The sequence below is a fragment of the Camelus bactrianus genome, chromosome 12 (assembly GCF_048773025.1).
Source record: "Camelus bactrianus isolate YW-2024 breed Bactrian camel chromosome 12, ASM4877302v1, whole genome shotgun sequence".
Taxonomy (NCBI): Eukaryota; Metazoa; Chordata; class Mammalia; order Artiodactyla; family Camelidae; genus Camelus; species Camelus bactrianus.
This window is the reverse complement of record NC_133550.1, coordinates 15,698,674-15,716,447: the sequence shown is the minus strand read 5'-3', so window position 1 is coordinate 15,716,447 and position 17,774 is coordinate 15,698,674. Positions and strand designations below refer to the sequence as shown.

Here is a 17,774-nt window from a genome sequence, read left to right as displayed (position 1 = left end):
CAAATTTTTTTAGTGAAACAAATTTTTGTTCCGAAGAAATACAGGAGGATATTTAATTAAAGATATTCAATTCATTCTCCAGCACCTCCTCTAAAAATAAATAAATAAACCTAATTACTTCCCCACAACCATAAGTAAAATAAAAAATAAATTAAAAAAAAATTTAAAAGATATTCAAGCATAAAAATAGGTTACAGTAAGATGAAATTCTATGGGGGAAGTGAATGAAAATATGAGTTTAAGGAAACAAAGAAATGATATAAAAATTCTGTTAAAAAGTATATTCATGTATTTTTTTAACAGATGGCAGTAGTATAACTACTTTTATATTTAGGTTACATGAAATACAGATAGAATAGTGAAGTAATTATGTCATTTAAAAATGTCATATAATATGCTAAGAAATGACATTTTTTGCAACTATTTAAACTTAAAGCAAAGAATTTTAAGTCAATGTAAAAATGTGCAAGGGGATACACATTAAAAAAAATTATTTTAGAAGGTAAGCAAGCAAAAAGGTTTGAAAAACCTCTTGTCTTAGAAAACACTTTGCCCCAGTAGAACTGTTCTTGCTCGTCATATGCCCAGACAAATCTCTGTCCCCTGGCGACTCAGCTGTACTGAAAATCTACCTCATCACTGATGAGCACATGGATTCCTGTTGGCCCCTGCTTGTAGATCTGGCTGATCTGGCAAGGGGAAATGCTGAAAAGCTGTGCAATTTTTTCAGTCAATTCAATAGCTGTCAGTTCTTCTAGGTAGATGGCATGGTACACTGCAAAAGGGAGAGAGAAACGGCAGTCAGTACAAAGCTTCTCTGCTCTTAAAGGTAATCTGACCACTAGGAATGCCCATTTTTCTGAAAGACACAAGAGGCAAACTGCCTGAATTCAAATCTCCACTCAGCCACTTACTAGCTGTGTGCTCTGGGGCAAGTTACTTAACATCCCTAAGCCTCATTTTCCTCATCTAAATGTTGGAGAGAACAATAAAAACTACTGCAAAGAGGACACACCAGTTGTAAAAATTAAAACATGCAGAAGTGCTGAGAAGGGTGCCTGGCGTGTATTAGGAGCTCAGTCCACATCAGCGACTACCATTACTGCTAGCAAGGGCTGAATCTGCTATTTGAGAAATTCCCATCACACATGCTCGTAAGTCATCTCTTCATCTTCCTTCACATCTGTCCTGGCCTGTTCAGAACGACCTACCGAAGAAAGTACCGTTTGAGTCTCCATCCTCATGCTTCTGCTGCTGCTGCTGCTGCTGCTGCTGCTGCTCCCTGAGCTGCAAGGACTCCTGACAAACATAAATGGTTAGCCTTGGGCGCACCATCCTAAGGAGGGAAAAAAAGCTGTTAGCCAAATGTTTCATGGTAAGCACATTTTAAGGGCGAACTTGGGTGTCTACAGTAATACTACAGAGCTGGGTGAAAACTGGTAGCATTTGGGCCACTGCAGCTCACTTGCTGTTTTATTAACTCATGTGTGTGTGTGTGGGTGTGTGTGTGTGTGTGTGTGTGTGTGTGTGACTCTGTGTGGTGTGTGTGTGTGTGTGTGTGTGTGTGTGTGTGTGTGTGTGTGTGTGCGGCTTTCCTTGAAAAAGTCAGATCTGGTGATCCAAGGCCCTCATTCTTACAAAAAACCAATCAGCTGTTCTACTTGTGTGGTACATGCATCCTTCAGTATATTCCAGACTTGACTGTCATTTACATGTGGCCTCTGTAGTCATTTGAGTTGGTGACCCTTGATGTAAAGGTTAGAAATATTCAAAATATGTGAGTCACTGTTCTATGGGTCAGGTTCAAGATGAACCTTTTGCTTAAAAGCACCAATATAGTAAACCAGAAAACCTCCCTCATCAGCTTGTCCTAAGTAGCTTTAGCCTTCCTTCTGTTCTTCTTAGATAATCATATTCAGTTACCTCTTAATCTGATCATCTTATTCCTCCCTATTTCTAAATGCTCTGTAGATAACACATTTAAAAATGAAAGATCCATTTTTTTCTCCTAGTCATCAATTCTTGAATTTCATCTCTTTCCTTAAAAATTTCCAACTTGATTCAATATCTCTTATAATATATACACAAACGCAAATAATTTACAATCTGTTTCATTATTTAGTCACTGATTTGGTTTTATGGCATTAACCGGTATGTTTTTTCCATTAATATTACTACTACTTATTTTGAATTGTAAATCCCAAACAGGGACTAGAAATGACTCTGTATTACATGTAATATCTGTAAGCAGACACTAAAGCAATTCCCACCCAAACTTAAGAATTATCTCTTCTCTAGTAAAACTGACTTCAGGACTTTGCACCAACTGTTTCTTCTGCATAGAACGCTCTTCCCTCACAATACTCCTAAGCTTCCATCCTTCTTATAACTCAGTTTAAATATCCCCTCCTCTTTCCTGGCCATATTCCGTATACTCTATAGGCCATAACCTTGTTTTTGTTTGTTTTCCTTCAAAACATTTATCACTATTCAAAATACTTATTATTTATATCTTTATTTCTCTCCCCATCAGAAAGCAAAACTCCATGATAATGGTTATAGGAAAGGATATTTTTCATCTTTATTTGGTACATAGCTGGTTTTCAAAAAGAATGTTTTGACAAGATGTGTTTAGCTATACAAAGAGTATTGTCCCTGAATCCAAATCCATTTGAAATCCAACCTCATTGATATTTAACACTAATTACATACCGGCCTTTTAATGCATTAAAAAGTCTGATTCCATCTGCAGGGCCACAGATTTGGATCACATCATCTCTAGTTAGTTTCAATAAATCTGCCCCTGGAATAAATATATGAAAATGGGTGATAAAGGCAAAGGTTCTCTTTGTTAATGACTTCTAAAATGGACTCTGTTACAAGGACAGCTCTTTACTAGTATGCTATAGTCCATAATCTTTTGAACAGTATATAAGGCTCTCCGTGATCTGGCCCCTGCATCCTCTCCCACCTCAATTCCCACCCAATTAACTTACCCACTTCACCCTATGCTTTCATCACACTGGTCATGTCTAATGAGCAAGTTGTTCCTCCTGCCTGGAATATCCTTCCATTGTCTGATCAACAGACTCCTCCTCATCCCTCAAGATTCACTTCGTGCATCACACGTTCCCTAACTCCAGACCCTTCCACCCAAAACACTTCACTTTGTATACACTTATCTACCGTATCACAACTACTTGTTTACCTTTTTTCACAGTTTTATTTTGATGTGCATTTTCTTTGACATTAGATGATGACTGACCAGGAAGTATCCCTTATTCATTTGTATATAACTACCATACCCGGTGCACAGAAGGTGCTAAATAAAAGTGGAATGAGCAAAGAAAATACAATATAGTGGTATCAAGGGGAAATTTTCAGACTACTGGCAAATGTTCCTTGATAAAATACTGTATGGAATATATACATATTTAAAGTATTGTATAGAATAAATATTTTAAAAGTAAAATGAGTTTAAACTAAGAGGTCTTTCTTGAGTATTTAACAGCACAGTTGCAGCTGGTGAGAAAGTCTTAAGAGTTCTATGAAATTCATTTAATCATAAAAATGCACTAAGATCTCCCCCCACCCCCACAAAACAACACAGGAATACCAGGAGTCCCCAGAACGTAAAGGAAATCTCATGCTGGGGAAAACAAAAGGACAAGCAAATATAACCTGAGAAGTTTGTAAAAAGCCTTGTGAAAGTGGAAAAACGGTTTCGATGCAACCACTGCTGAGCCTCCTGAGGTGTGGTTGTTGGCAAGAGGTTCTGAAAGAGAAAGCATTTTTGGGGGTAACTAAATAAATTCAACTTTTAAAAGGTAAACATTACATCATTAGGTAACACATAGCCAAAGACACCCCTGCTCAGACAGGCCGAGTATGCTTGGAAGTTGTTTATACATCAGTCTTCTTTCTCTAACCATGCAAGATATCCATGGAATTCCATCCTTATCTTCCCCACTAGACTGTAAGTTCCTTAAAGACAGCATAGTCTCTGGTTCATAGTCAAAATTTAATTAATGTTTGCTTAGTGAATGAATGAATAATACTCCCTAAAAGCTGGGCATTTCTACTGAATTATATAGTTACCAAAGTATTATTAGACATTACATATAACTGACATTTAATTCTAGACTTACATCTGTTACTGGAGGTGGCGGCTCTGGCTGGTGGTTTGGTGAACCATTTCTAAAGAAACATTTAAAATGAAAGGATGAGTTCGTGACTCATACCAGGGTTCATCATTCCATTTTTCATTGCCATAAGAAATCTTAAGCTAGAGATTTAAAGGAATCTGTGCTAGCCCATAATATTGTCTCAATAGTTATATTGTCTGTTAATTTAGCATAAAGACTTTTTTTTGGGGGGGGGACAGTAGAAACTATGTCATTTGCAACATTTTTTATTATTGAAGAAATGGAAAAAAATATCAAAATTCCAGTAAGTTGGAACTGATTAGATAAATTATGGCATAAAGAATACTTAACATAAGTTTATTAGAATATAAACAAAAAATATCAGAATATAAAAGTAATCCATATATTACAACTATATTAAATACATAAATATACAAAAACATACAGAAAAAAATTAGAGTAAAATGTATACTGTGCAATGTGATCATGTATTGTGTAATAAAAACAATAATTATTTTTAAAACAACATCAAAAATTATTGCTAATTTGTGATCCAAAGGCTATCTCCACACTTGATTTTTCCCTATACTTCCTTTTGCTGTAATAGATTGTCCCTCTTCCCTAATGTTTACTTCTTTTATGGGAGAAAACTTTGAGCCTAATAATGAACTACATGACAAAGAGCAGAGAAAATTTTACAACTTTTAGATCCTAATTGATATTTTTAATTGCCTATAAGTAGACTGTACAATCCATATGGGTATTGATAGATTTTTTTTTTCTTTTAAAAAGTATCTTTTTCTTTCTTTGGCCTTAGCTTCAAAATTCAAATTCAGTAATCAAATTTAGTAATTACATTATCTCAGGGCCCTAGTTATCTATTCCTTCTACAATTTCTACCTATTTTATATTCTTAATTGTTCCATTTTGAATATTTAAGTTAACTTAATTAAATATTTTCAGAAGTAGGATAAACAAAGAGCCTAAATAAATTCAAAAACAAACATTACAACTGAACAGTATACTCAAACATTTCATAACCCAACTATTTCAAATTTCAATATGGCCTATGTGGAATATGTATTAAATGCTAGGACTATAAGACAACTTTTTTTTTTTTAAACCGGAGTGGGTGTCTGTACCAACTTTCAATGATCTCTGACAGTAAAAGACAGTAAGGCAAGATTAAATGCATCTCACAGATAATTTCAAAACTTCATTTTAGCTCTCATCTTCACCTTATTCCCCCAATTATCAAAGATTCATAATAATTAGGTGTGAGGATCATTCTTAATAAGTAACCAAACAGATTTTAGTGTTTGCACAACTGTGTTTCAATTCCCAATGACTACTCCCTGGTAAAAGTATGATCAGGAAGTGAAATAACCACAAGGTAAGCGGTAAGAGGGAGAAGTGAAAAGCCCAGAAGATCAGTCCCTGAATCACTGAAAACTGACCATAAATGCTATTTTCTAATAAGAGGGAAAAAGAAGAGAAAGGTGACATAAAACTCTTTCAGTCTCTTGTGAAGATAATCCAAACCTCAGTTAATACGTAAGTCCATCAAAGGCTGACAAATCCAAGTATTTATTGGTTTGGAAAGATTTCTTTTATGGAAAGATAATGAAAGAATACATATTTAGGACAAACACAAGCCAATTTCATTTCTCAGACTTACCCTTCCCCAAGAGAAAAACTGCTATGAGAACTGTTAAAGCCAGGTGATGGGGAATTATTGACATATGTGATCTCAGGCCATGGAGAACACTAAAAACAAAGGACAGCTTAGACACTGCAAAGAACACTTGACTCTAGAGTTCCACCACAAAACACTGTTACTCAAATAGCAAGTAAATCTTGGTTTCTCAAAGGCCCTCACAACAAGAGGGCAAGTAAGTTCTGATCAGGCTGGAAGCGATGTTTCTTTTTTTTTTTTTTAATTGAAATATAATTGACATTAACATTGTGTAAGTTTTAGATATACAACGTAAAGGTTTGATATCTGTACACAGTTGACCCTTAAACAACGCAGGTGTTAGGGGCACCAACCATGCTCCCCCAGCACAGTCAAAAGTCCAGGTACAATCTGACAGTCAGCCCTCTGTATCTGCATCCTTGGGTTCAACCAACTGCAAATCATGTAGTACTATAAGACATATTTAGTGGGAAAAAAAAAATCTCTGTATAAGTGGACCCATGCAGTTCAAGCCTGTGCTGTTCAAGTCAACTGTATATTGCAAAATGATTGGCTTTTCTTTTAAGAGTAAGAAGGACTGACTGAAATTGTCACCAAAAGAAATCCTTTTACCTCTGTGAGTATTGTTGTCTCATAGGAAGGCTGATATTTCTCCTTCTCATGAGGTGTTCGTTTCTCCATTTTCTCCCTATCTGTTTTTTGCTTTCTGTCTGCGCCTTTGGGCTGAAATGAGAAATACTTTGTTTTCAACTCAAGTCCTCACCCTTCAACCCAACAATATTACTTCTACAAACTGAACAGTCACATGTGAAACAAAAAGCTATGTACAATAGGCAAATACAAGACGTATCATTGTATCTAAGTTTGAAAATAAGAAACTTAAATGTTTGGGAGGGAGATAATTAGATTGATTGATTGACCAACTGATTGATTTACTTACTTACTTATTTAATGGAGGTACTGGGGATTGAACCCAGGGCCTCATGCATGCTAAGCACACACTCTACCACTGAGCTATGCCCTTCCCCTCAGGAAATTTAAATGTTTGATGGAGTAGAAAAAGAATAAGAGATCTACAGCTGCAGACATGGAAAAATCTCCAAAGCACATAGTTAATGGAAAAAAGCAAGCCCCAAAACAATTCAAGCAATACAATCCCATTTATGCTTCAAAGAAAAGAAAACATGTGTATCTATGTACATGTGTATATAAGAGCACAGATGGGAACTAGAAAGTTACATACAAAATTACTAACAGTGGTTACGTCTGGGGAGAGGCTACAGAGTCAGGGTAAGAGTGGCAAAGGGGGCCTTCAGTGTCTGAATACTTTTGTATTAGTGAGTCTTTCTCAAAGAAAACATATTTATCCATATGATATTCATATGAGCCCTCTTCCAAGTTCCCCTTCTCCCATACCCATCCCTACTTAAATTTCTTTACTGGGCATCTCAGTAATTATTTCAATACCTCTAATTTAGGCTGAGCTCTCCTAGTTTTTGAAAAAAGACAATTTGACTTTCTGACCTGGTGACTAAGGTTACAAATGAAAGACAAGGGAAAAAGTTCCAAGGGTCGGCATGATGCCCAGGAATACCTTGAAGACTTTGATCTGGCAGCTGGCTGAGTGTAAGTGCTCAGTATACTCCCCATTCTCATTCTCCTTGAAGGTATCAATTTGTACTCGAAATGGCACTCCCTTTTCTCCACCGTGTTTCCTCATAGTGAACTCTGTGCTAATGCAATGCACCTGAAAAGAATACAACACCCAGCCGGGTTTCAGTACTGTTAGCCAAAACTGTCAGCAACGTTGTTGGTAAAACAGTAAAACCTTTAAAAAGCATTATGAATACCTACAAAAAACCTTTTACTCTTTTTGTGATCTTGAAGAATTTACACTCTCATGAGGTAATGAGGAAAACTGAAATGATTTACAAATGCAAACAAAGTAAATGTACAGACGTGATGCTACCAAAAGCTACTATGAGGAATTAAATTCATTAAACTGCTTCAGAAAATACAGAAATAACATAATAGTGAAATGATTTCTGTTAGTAAAAGTTTCCTGAACTTTATGGTAGATTTTAGAAAGCAGAGGCACCATCTATGATGGGAAAATAGTAAGTATGAAAGCTCACAAGCAATAGGAAGAAACAGGTTTGCTGGGCTCCTGTATAAAGTCTAAGACCTTGGCAAATCTAATAATGGAAACTTGATCAACCAAATACTAGCTTGGGTAAGTTATTAACTTCTCTAAACCTCAAAGACTATTGTTGTTTTTATTTTATTTTAATTTTATTTATTTTTGAGGGGGGAGGAGGTAATTAGGGTTTTTTTTTTTTTTTTTTTTTTAAAGGGAGGTACTAGGGATTGAACCCGGGACCTTGTGCATGCTAGGCACACACTTTACCACTGAGCTATATCTCTCCCCCTAGAATTATTATTCCACAGGATTATTGTTAAAGTCATAAATAAAATCATGTATAAAAGGTGGTTTGTTCTTTTTTTATTTAACACAGTGATTATCTCATGGGAAGTGCTCAATAAACTACTGGCTATCATTATTACAAATAAGAGTTTTCAAGGAATCTACCCAAAGGACATAATCAGATATGCAAATCAAAATTTAAATATAATGCACCCAAATATTCATAGCCGCACTATTTACAATAGCCAAGATATGGAAGCAACCTAAATGTCCATTGACAGATGATTGGATAAAGAAACTGTGACATACACATACACATACACACACACACACACACACACACACACACACACACACACACACACACACATATGAATATTACTCAGCCATAAAAAAGAATAAAATGCCATTGCAACAACATGGATGGAACTGGAGATCGTCATACTAAGTGAAGTAAGCCAAAAAGAGAAAGAAAAATAACATATGATATCACCTGTATGCGAAATTTTAAAAAATGACACAAATGAACTTATTTACAAAACAGAAACAGACTCACAGACATAAAAAACAAACTTATGGTTATCAGGAGGGGAAGGGGGTGGGTGGAGGGATAAACTGGGAGTTTAGAATTTGCAGATACTAACTACTATATAAGAAATAAAGAACAAGGTCCTACTGTATAGCACAGGGAACTATATTCAATATCTTGTAATATCTTATAATAAAAAAGAATATGAAAATGAATATATATATATAAATGAATCACTATGCTATACACCAGAAATTAACACAACACTGTAAACCAATTATACTTCAATTTTAAAAAACTTTAAGTAAAAAGATATTCAGAATAACTTATTGGATAATAGTAAAAAATTAGGACAATCTCAATGTTAAATAATCATTAGGTACATACATTCAAAGAATAAAATATTATGTAACCATTAGAAATTATTTTTGAAAGAAACAAATACATAAATTGGGGAAATTACAGGAGCAATTCAGAAACTTCTCATTGCTTTCAGGCCCATGTTGAGAAGCCTGCACTTGCTAGTCAGGCTGGAACCCTGTAAAGATTTCAAATTCAAGATGTTTTATCCTTTAAGAAACAAACTGGTAGTGAGAGATGCTCTTTACAGCTGGAACCCCACTCACAATGTCTTACCTGAATAAACACAGATGTCCTCTTTGCAGGATCCCACAGGAACTCCACTGTATTTAGCTGGTTTGGATTAGCCCTAGGATCGATTATACCCACAGACATTGGGATATCTGAGAAACAAATGGTAATCATTGAACAATTATGAGTGCTACTGGGTTTAAATAAGAAAGCACTGATTCTTATATTATTGGTCCCTAATTATTAAGATTTTTGTGTATCATACCCTAAACCTCTTTTTGCCAAAAAAAGGTTTGATTAGAGCTAAAATTGACCTAAATACTTTCCTTCTGAGTATCTTTTTTCCACTTTAAGAAGTTTTAAAAAATAAGATAATTTAAAAGTAGTTTCCTTTTAATTTGCCAAAATTCTATTTAAAGGTAGATTTAGTCTACACATTAGCTCTAGTGTCATGGAAATTTTAATTTACAATCTGCTTCACTTACAGTTTTATGATTAGTGTTACTGCTAGAAGTAAAGTAAGAGGACTGCCATAGAAGAATAAAGCAGTGTCTGGATAAAGGCAGAAAGCACTGTGTCACAAATAGAAGTGGGGAAAATTAAACTAAATAACTGATGCTGATTTATGAAGTCATCAAAGAATCCTGTATCTGGATGACACATCTTATACTCAAGAGAGAAGCAAAAATGAATGGGCTTTAGAACTTTGCTTTCCATTCCATATGGCACATACTCAAACATTATTCCCTGACTTCTATTAACATTCAAACTGGAGAGATAAGGCCAGGCTGATATTATCACAACTACTATAACTTCTACTGTTTTGGTATCAATGATTCAAACAGGACAGCATTAAGTGGGTTCCCACTTTACAACATTAGCTTTGTTGGATTTATCCTAAAGTCAGTTTATCAAATGGATATCAGGATATCTGTATAAGAACCAGTATTTTCTCAGGTAAAACTAGTAGTACTTAGATTTGTTTAACAACTACGTTTGCCAATTGGAGATAATAACCAATAAGAAATCAAAGACACAGATGCCAGAATTAAAAGTACATTCATGAAGAGAGGCTGCATGTGTGTTTCTAAAGATCCTTCCCTTATGCCCTATGATTTAAGAAAAATGAATTTTTTTGTTTTATTCACTAGTCTGTTGTATTTTTTAGATTCCACATATAAGTGATATTATACAGTATTTGTCGTTCTTTATCTGACTTATTTCACTTAGCATAATGCCCTCCAAGTCCATCCATGTTGCTACAAATGGCAAAATTTCATTACTTTTTTATGGCTCAGTAGTGTTCCACTGTGTATATATACCACATCTTCTTTATTCATTCATCTGTTGATGGACACTTAGGTTGCTTCCATACTTCAGCAATTTAAATAATGTGGCTATGAACACTGGGATGCATGTATCTTTTCAAACTGGGGTTCTTGTTTCTTTTGGATATATACTCAGGAGTAGAACTGCTGAGTCATATGGTAGTTCTATTTTTGTTTTTTTGAGAAACCTCTATACTATTTTCCACAGTGGCTGTACCAATTTACATTCCCACCAACATGTACAGGCGTTCCCCCAAAGAAGGAAATTCTGACACATGCTACTATATAGATGAATCTTGAGGAGTACACTAAGTGAAATAACCCAATCACAAGAAGACAAATACTGAATGATTTCACTTATATGAGGCACCTAGAGTAGTCAAATTCATAGAGACAAAAGTAGAATGGTGGTTACCAGGGTCTGGGGAGAGTAGGGAATGGAAAGTTATTGTTTCATGGGTACAGAGTTTCAGTTTCACAAGATGAAAAAAGTTCTAGAGATGAATGGTAGTGATGGTTGCACAATGTGAATGTACTTAATGCCACTGAGCTGTACTTAAAAATTATTAAAATGGAAAATTTTATGTTATGTATATTTTACCACAACTAAATTAAAAAAACAAAAATAAAAAATCATCCTGAAGTAATGAATGCAATGTTTGTTATGGAACTAGCATATCTACACGTTCAAGTTGAATTCTGGTATCATTGTACCAGTAAGGTTTTTATGCTTGGTCAATAACCACTTCCAGGTTCATGTTAGTCGAGCACCCTGAAGCATTTTGAATCTAGGTAAACATCAAATAAAGAAAACCAATTCTTAGACCACAGTAACAGGCATTTCCTGAGCACTAGCTTCTCTTAACTTACCTATATCAAGAATTCTATCTCCAGGTCGGTTCCACCTCCAGCCCTCCAGCTGCTGATGTTCAGTGTACTGTAGCCGTCGGTCGTGGAATACTACACGGAATATGCTCTGAAAGGAAGCAGCAAAATCAAATGATAACAGGATCCCCTAAAAATCAGTGCTGACAAAGGAAAACCAGCAGAAGTCATCCCTAGTTGGTTTCTAGACACTACCTAAATTGTTTTTCGGGAGACCTGTTTTACTCTATAACCCATACCATCCTCTATTTCAAAGCAAACTTTCTAATTGCTCAGATATAATCTTTATAGTAAACTAGATCTTACTTAAAACTCGCCTTAAACATCAGTCCTGACTGGTAAAGGACTAGGCATAAAGGACTCCCACTGGAAGCATTGCTACATGCCTATACTGTTACCACGGAACATCCAGCTCAGCGATTCAGATGTATATGAAAATCTCATCAAGGCCCCCTGCCTGCTAACCTACCCCACAACCTATGACAACACTGAGGGGAGGCAGGGGATGCTTCTATCAACTTTGTTTGTTACTCTTACTTTGTAGAGGTGCCTATTAACATCCCTCTCATCACCTTTTATAGCAGCTGGCCAAACTCCTCTGTCCAACTATACTGTGAATTCATCACATTCATTTTTAGTCGTTTCAGTCCAGACTTAAAAACTGCTATTCATCAACAGTAGCTTCTGGTTTCCTTGCCACCAGATCGAGTATCCAAAGAGACACTGGAACTTCTCTAAAGATCCCAAGGAGGTTACTTTATTCTACCCAAAAAGAACTTTACTGAGCTAGAAAACCACCCTGACATCGAGTGCTAAGCTTTCTATTGCCTCAGCTCTGAAAAACGCATGTGAACAGGCAGGCTTGCCTTGAGTCCAAAGAAGTAACACAACTGTTTACCACTCTGCCAGCAAACTGCAGCAGGTAAGAGATACCACTAAGCCTTATATGGAAGAAAAAAGAATATCAATCTAAAAAGGGTCGGTAAAAGGATATTGTGCAGGGGGATGATCTATTCATTTTCGTTTACCTTTACCAACTTGCCATTAATTTCTGGAAGTTCTCCAAGTTTCCTATTGTCTAGCATACGGATTTCATAAGACTGACCTAGAAGAAAAAGTAACTACGTATTATATTCACCACAAATTAACTACCCAAGATTCAGAAAGAATAAAAGTCAGTTGGCTGAATATATGAGTATAATATTACTAGAATTAGTAACAGCTATAATCCTTTACTATATGCTAAGTGTTTTAATAAATTGTATCATTTAATTGATACAACTCTCTAAGGTATTATCATTCCCAGTTTTACATACGAGGAAACTGAAACATAGAGTTTAATCAACTTGTCCAAATCCACACAACTGGTAAACAACAGAACTGGGAAGGGTAATACTTCTCAAACAGGAACGAATGGGGATGTCCAGAGAACACGGATTAGAAAGAGGGAGACAGGAACTAAAAATGGGCAGGGAGACAAAAGAGATAAGTAATAAATATCAAATATGACACTGAGACTCAAATCTCTAAAGTAAGGTCTGACTTTAACAGGTCACACTAGAAAGATGTACTTTTTAATATGAGTGTACCTAATTAAATGTCATGAATCCAGCAGGTCTGCAATAATACTAATGAATAAGCCCACATCTAACCTTGATTGAGATATGTCAGGGTTTCATCATGGAGTTTCACTGCTGGAGAGGTGGCAGCACAAAGCACATACTGAAAAGGTAGGATTTTATTCTCATTATCTGGAGGCAAACTTGACTCTTCTTGCTTAAAAATGGGCAACGCGAGGACATCACTAAAATAAAACAAACAACTTACTTTAACATCTGACAATGGTGGTGCAGATTTATTGTTGAAACCATTTAATACAATTTTTGGGAATTTATGCTTTGGGAAACCATAAATGTTACTCACCTTGATGAAGTTTCTCCTAACCATTCAGTTCAGATTACCTGCTGTGATATCTCTCTGACCCCAATAATGTGCGCAATGACAGGTATTCACTGCTAAAATCACTTAAGTGTCCATAGAGAGCATTTCTAGGAATCATAAGACAGAAGCTCCTAAAAGGGCTCTGAAAATTATATGCAGACTTCCAAAATGTCTGTTTAGGACACTCAGTAATTGTATTTCTCAGAAAGCCATCATCTGTAGTATCTTTATAACCACATCAGCTCATCTACTTTAAAAACTAAAACAAGAATCAAAAGTCCAGGAAGCCACATGAAAAGGATAAATCAATGACCAGTAGAGATTTCGAGGTCAGCTTACATTCTGTAGAATACAATTAATACTGAGATATCCCTACCAGCTACCTCCTCCAAGAAGAGGCTTCTTCTATCTCTATCAGTTTATCTAAACTTGCAAACCAAAGAACACATCTAATGAATTCCAGTATGTTACTCATTCTGATGTGCTAATCGAAGAGCACTGGACCAAGTTAGAAGCCCTGAGTTTCAGTCCATAAAACCTGTAGGCAAATCTTGGGCAAGCTCTCTTGAATCTTCATTCCTTCATCCATAAAATGGGAACCACACTTACTGTCAAGATGATATACATGGGAAAATATTTTGGAAACCATAAGGGGCTAAAATGGATGGAAAAGATTAGCAATAATTTCCCCTCATAACTTCTAGCTATTGATTAGTGAGAAAGAATATCCTGGGCCCTGGAGACCAACAGTGATGATCAACATTCACCCCAGACCAAATTTAGAAGGATCTTAAGAGATGTACCAAATTAAAGAGTATTTCCAATTATCTCAAGACATGCCACAAACTTCTCAAAATAAAATGTATTTTAATTTACTTTAAAGAATATGCTAGGACGGATGAATTTAAGAATGACAACTCAAATGTTGGCACAGATGTGAAGCAACCAGAACTCTCACTTTGTCAGGAGGAATGTAAAATGATACAGTCACTTTAGGCAGTCTCTTATCAATGTAAACTCTGCCACTTGATCTATCAATTCTGCTCACAGGTATTCATCTAAGACAAATGAAAATATAAGTCCACCCAAAGACTTGTACATGAATGTCCACAGCATAAAAGCAAAAACTAGAAAGACTCCAAATGTTCATAATAAAGAAAATGGATGTACAAACTGTGGTATATTCACACAGTGGACTATTACTCAGCAAAACAAGGAAGGTAACAAAATGGATGAATCTCACAGACATAATGCTGAACAAAGGAAGCCAGAAAAAATAATATATAATGCATGATTCCACTTACATGATGTTTTAAAATAGACAAAATGAAGGAGGACAGTGGTTTCCTAGCAGGGCAGGAAATGACTTAGAAGCTATTCAAGGGGACTTTCTATGGAGATGAAAATGTTCTATATTATGTTAGGTGTGTGGGTTACACGGTTCTAACTGTACAGCTCAAATTTGTGCATTTCAATATACATAAATTTTACCTAAAAAATTACTGAGTGGAGGATGGGAAATGATATAAATGATAAAACAGTAGTAACATGTTGTAATTTTTAAAGCTGGAGGATGGGTACAAGAGGATTCATTATACCTTTTGGTTTATATATGTTTGAAATTTTCTGCAATAAAGTTTTTTAAATAGAAAAAATACATATAGGCCACAGTGTACTTCCAGGTATAAAAGAAAGGCAATAGATACATGACATAAAATAAACAACTGAGATTCTAAAAGGACAGAGGTCAGGGATCTAGTGATTCTTGTCAACATTCCCCACATTCAAAATGAAACACACTCAAACTTTACCTATAATTTAAACATTATGCTTATATTATAAAACAAAGAGATCTACAGATGGAAAGGCAATTCCTTACATACACTTACATCCTTCAGCAGTCTACATACTCCCCAAACATTGGATTATAAGGTTATTACCTTTAGGCAAAACCCACCATTGATAGAAAAATGACTGCAATCATGTGATTTGTATAGACAACATTTTAAATACTTACTGGAATATAAAACAATATTCTGATTATTGACCTAAGAATACACGTAGGCATAATAAAAATTTAGTGGCACGTATCCTAAAAAAGGAGGGGGCAGTTAGAAAAGAAATTTCTCTTTCTCCTAATATCTAAAATGTTATTAGCTGAATTCAGGCAGGTGAGATGTAAACCAGTTTTTATGAACACAGGTTTCTTGTTACTAAAAAGTATTTCAAAGGCCAGAAAAACAAAAGGTGTGTGAGCTTTGCTCTTCTTTAGGCCAGGAGGTGTGTGAGCTTTGCTCGCATTGGGTCAGGTTAAGAGTGGAGAAGGTGAAGAATTCTTTCTGTCCATATTAATTTGTCAGGTGGAACATACTATTGTTTCTTTGAGATTATAAAACTGTAGAGGCACTGGGTCTTCTAGAAAAGTGCTCTGTCCCAGTTCTTCCTCTTCTCAAAATCAGGAAGCTACCACTGCTCCCACAGCAAACAATAAAGAAAATAAAGCAAAACATTACAAACAAGAAACAGGACATTAGCGGGTGGGAAAGGATAAACTGGGAATTTGAGATTTACAGGTACTAACTAATATATATATAAAACAGATAAACAAGTTTATACTGTATAGCACAAGGAATTATATTCAATATCTTATGGTGAAAAGGAATATGAAAACGAATATATGTATGCTCATGTATGACTGAAGCATTATGCTGTACACCAGAAATTAACACAACACTGTAAACTGACTATACTTCAATAAAAAATATGTATATACAAAAAAAAAAAAAAAAAGGAGCATGACATTAGCCTTTAGGAGACTGTTGCCTTAACATTCTCAAATGCATCGTATCTGTTGTTTCCTTGAAACATTAGTGACGATTACCATGAATCAAGGCAAAATGGATTTTGCAGCATAGCAACAGCTCAAACATTATAAATGTAGGGTGCTTTTTTTTTTCCTTCTCAAATGTCAGTGCTTAGTAAGGTTAATATATAACAACAGTTCCTAGTCTTCTCAGTATAATGTGGCCTCACGCCTAACCCCTCATGACTAAGCAAAAGATGTCATTTGAAGCTGGGATTCTAAAAGTTACCCCTAAAATTAACTCAAAACAGTACAGGCAAACCAAAGACACAAAACTGTATTATCTCATCAGAGATTTGAAACCTAAAAATCTCAAATATATTTGAATTACACATGTTCTTGCTACACTGCATTCCTTTTACTCTGCTGTGGGAGTAAGAATACCACTCAGTTCCGTATTTCTATAAATGGAGGCTAAAGGTCATTGATAAATACAGTTCTAGGCCCCTGCTTATACCAAAACAATAACAAATAAATTTAGCGAACAAGTTTTGGAAATTTGGAATTCTGCTCCTTCTCAGAAGTAAACTGAGTACAGATTTGGAAAATTTACTCTAGTGGACTCTAAGTAGTTGCTACCAATGTATAACTGATCATTTTATTATATTCTCTGATTACTTCATATATTTAATTCATTCCAATGAAGCAGAAACTATTTAAAGGGATAACTTTTCTTTTATGTGCTTAGTAAATATTTGTTCACATGATTTACATTTATTTGTCTGCATTGTCTAGAATATTCAGCCTTAATATATTTTAATCATTTTCAAATTTTCAGCATCTCACAGTATCTGTGATCAAATGTAAGAACAGAAAAATCTTACCTATTAAAGGTAAGTTGAATGTATGTTAAATATGTGCACCACTAAGTAGAAATCCACACCTGAGAGTAGAGGCCTAAGAGAGAGCATCTGAGTGGAAGTAACAGAGGAACAGAAACAATAGCAGGTGTGATCTTTCCTGTATCCAACTGGGATTCCATGAAGGGTAGCTTCAGGGTCCCCTGAGGTATAAATTACCCTTTTGAGATAAGGTAGCCTCTGAATGGTCTCTACTAATGCACAGCTATGGTTTAACCTTCTACCAGCTGTTGAAACCCTCTTCTAGGGAGAGCCTGGAGCAGGACGGAGAGGTTTGATGAGCTTTACCTTGAGTAAGAGAGGCAGACAGACAGGTATCAGCAGCACCTAAGGAAATCAGAAAGTAACTTGGGACAATAAGATGCCATGAACTCCTAACCTCCCTATTTATAACACTGTTTAGACTCCAACATGATGAAAATAAAACATGACACAAAACATGCCAGTATCCTTATGTTAGTTACAGCATGAAAGGGCAAGAACTAAAGATACTACACACCACTCAGGTCAG

The 17,774-nt window shown here is 35.5% G+C and overlaps 1 protein-coding gene across 4 annotated transcripts in view; it reads right to left on the bottom strand.

Annotated features, from left to right (window-relative positions):
- TFCP2 (transcription factor CP2) overlaps positions 1 to 17,774 on the bottom strand; it is a 58,295-nt gene that overhangs the window by 14,488 nt on the left and 26,033 nt on the right. For 3 of the 4 annotated variants that reach the window (XM_045523499.2, XM_010964296.3, XM_010964295.3), the window contains exons 2-13: positions 13,252 to 13,403; positions 12,628 to 12,704; positions 11,585 to 11,690; positions 9,432 to 9,538; positions 7,436 to 7,588; positions 6,454 to 6,564; positions 5,824 to 5,912; positions 4,149 to 4,197; positions 3,682 to 3,775; positions 2,713 to 2,803; positions 1,212 to 1,336; positions 633 to 775 (exon numbers count right to left, since the gene is read on the bottom strand). In XM_045523499.2, the coding sequence (XP_045379455.1) occupies positions 633 to 775; positions 1,212 to 1,336; positions 2,713 to 2,803; positions 3,682 to 3,775; positions 4,149 to 4,197; positions 5,824 to 5,912; positions 6,454 to 6,564; positions 7,436 to 7,588; positions 9,432 to 9,538; positions 11,585 to 11,690; positions 12,628 to 12,704; positions 13,252 to 13,403 (1,297 nt within the window). The remainder of the gene's footprint in view (positions 1 to 632; positions 776 to 1,211; positions 1,337 to 2,712; positions 2,804 to 3,681; positions 3,776 to 4,148; positions 4,198 to 5,823; positions 5,913 to 6,453; positions 6,565 to 7,435; positions 7,589 to 9,431; positions 9,539 to 11,584; positions 11,691 to 12,627; positions 12,705 to 13,251; positions 13,404 to 17,774) is intronic. The other variant, XM_010964297.3, reaches the window with a different exon arrangement.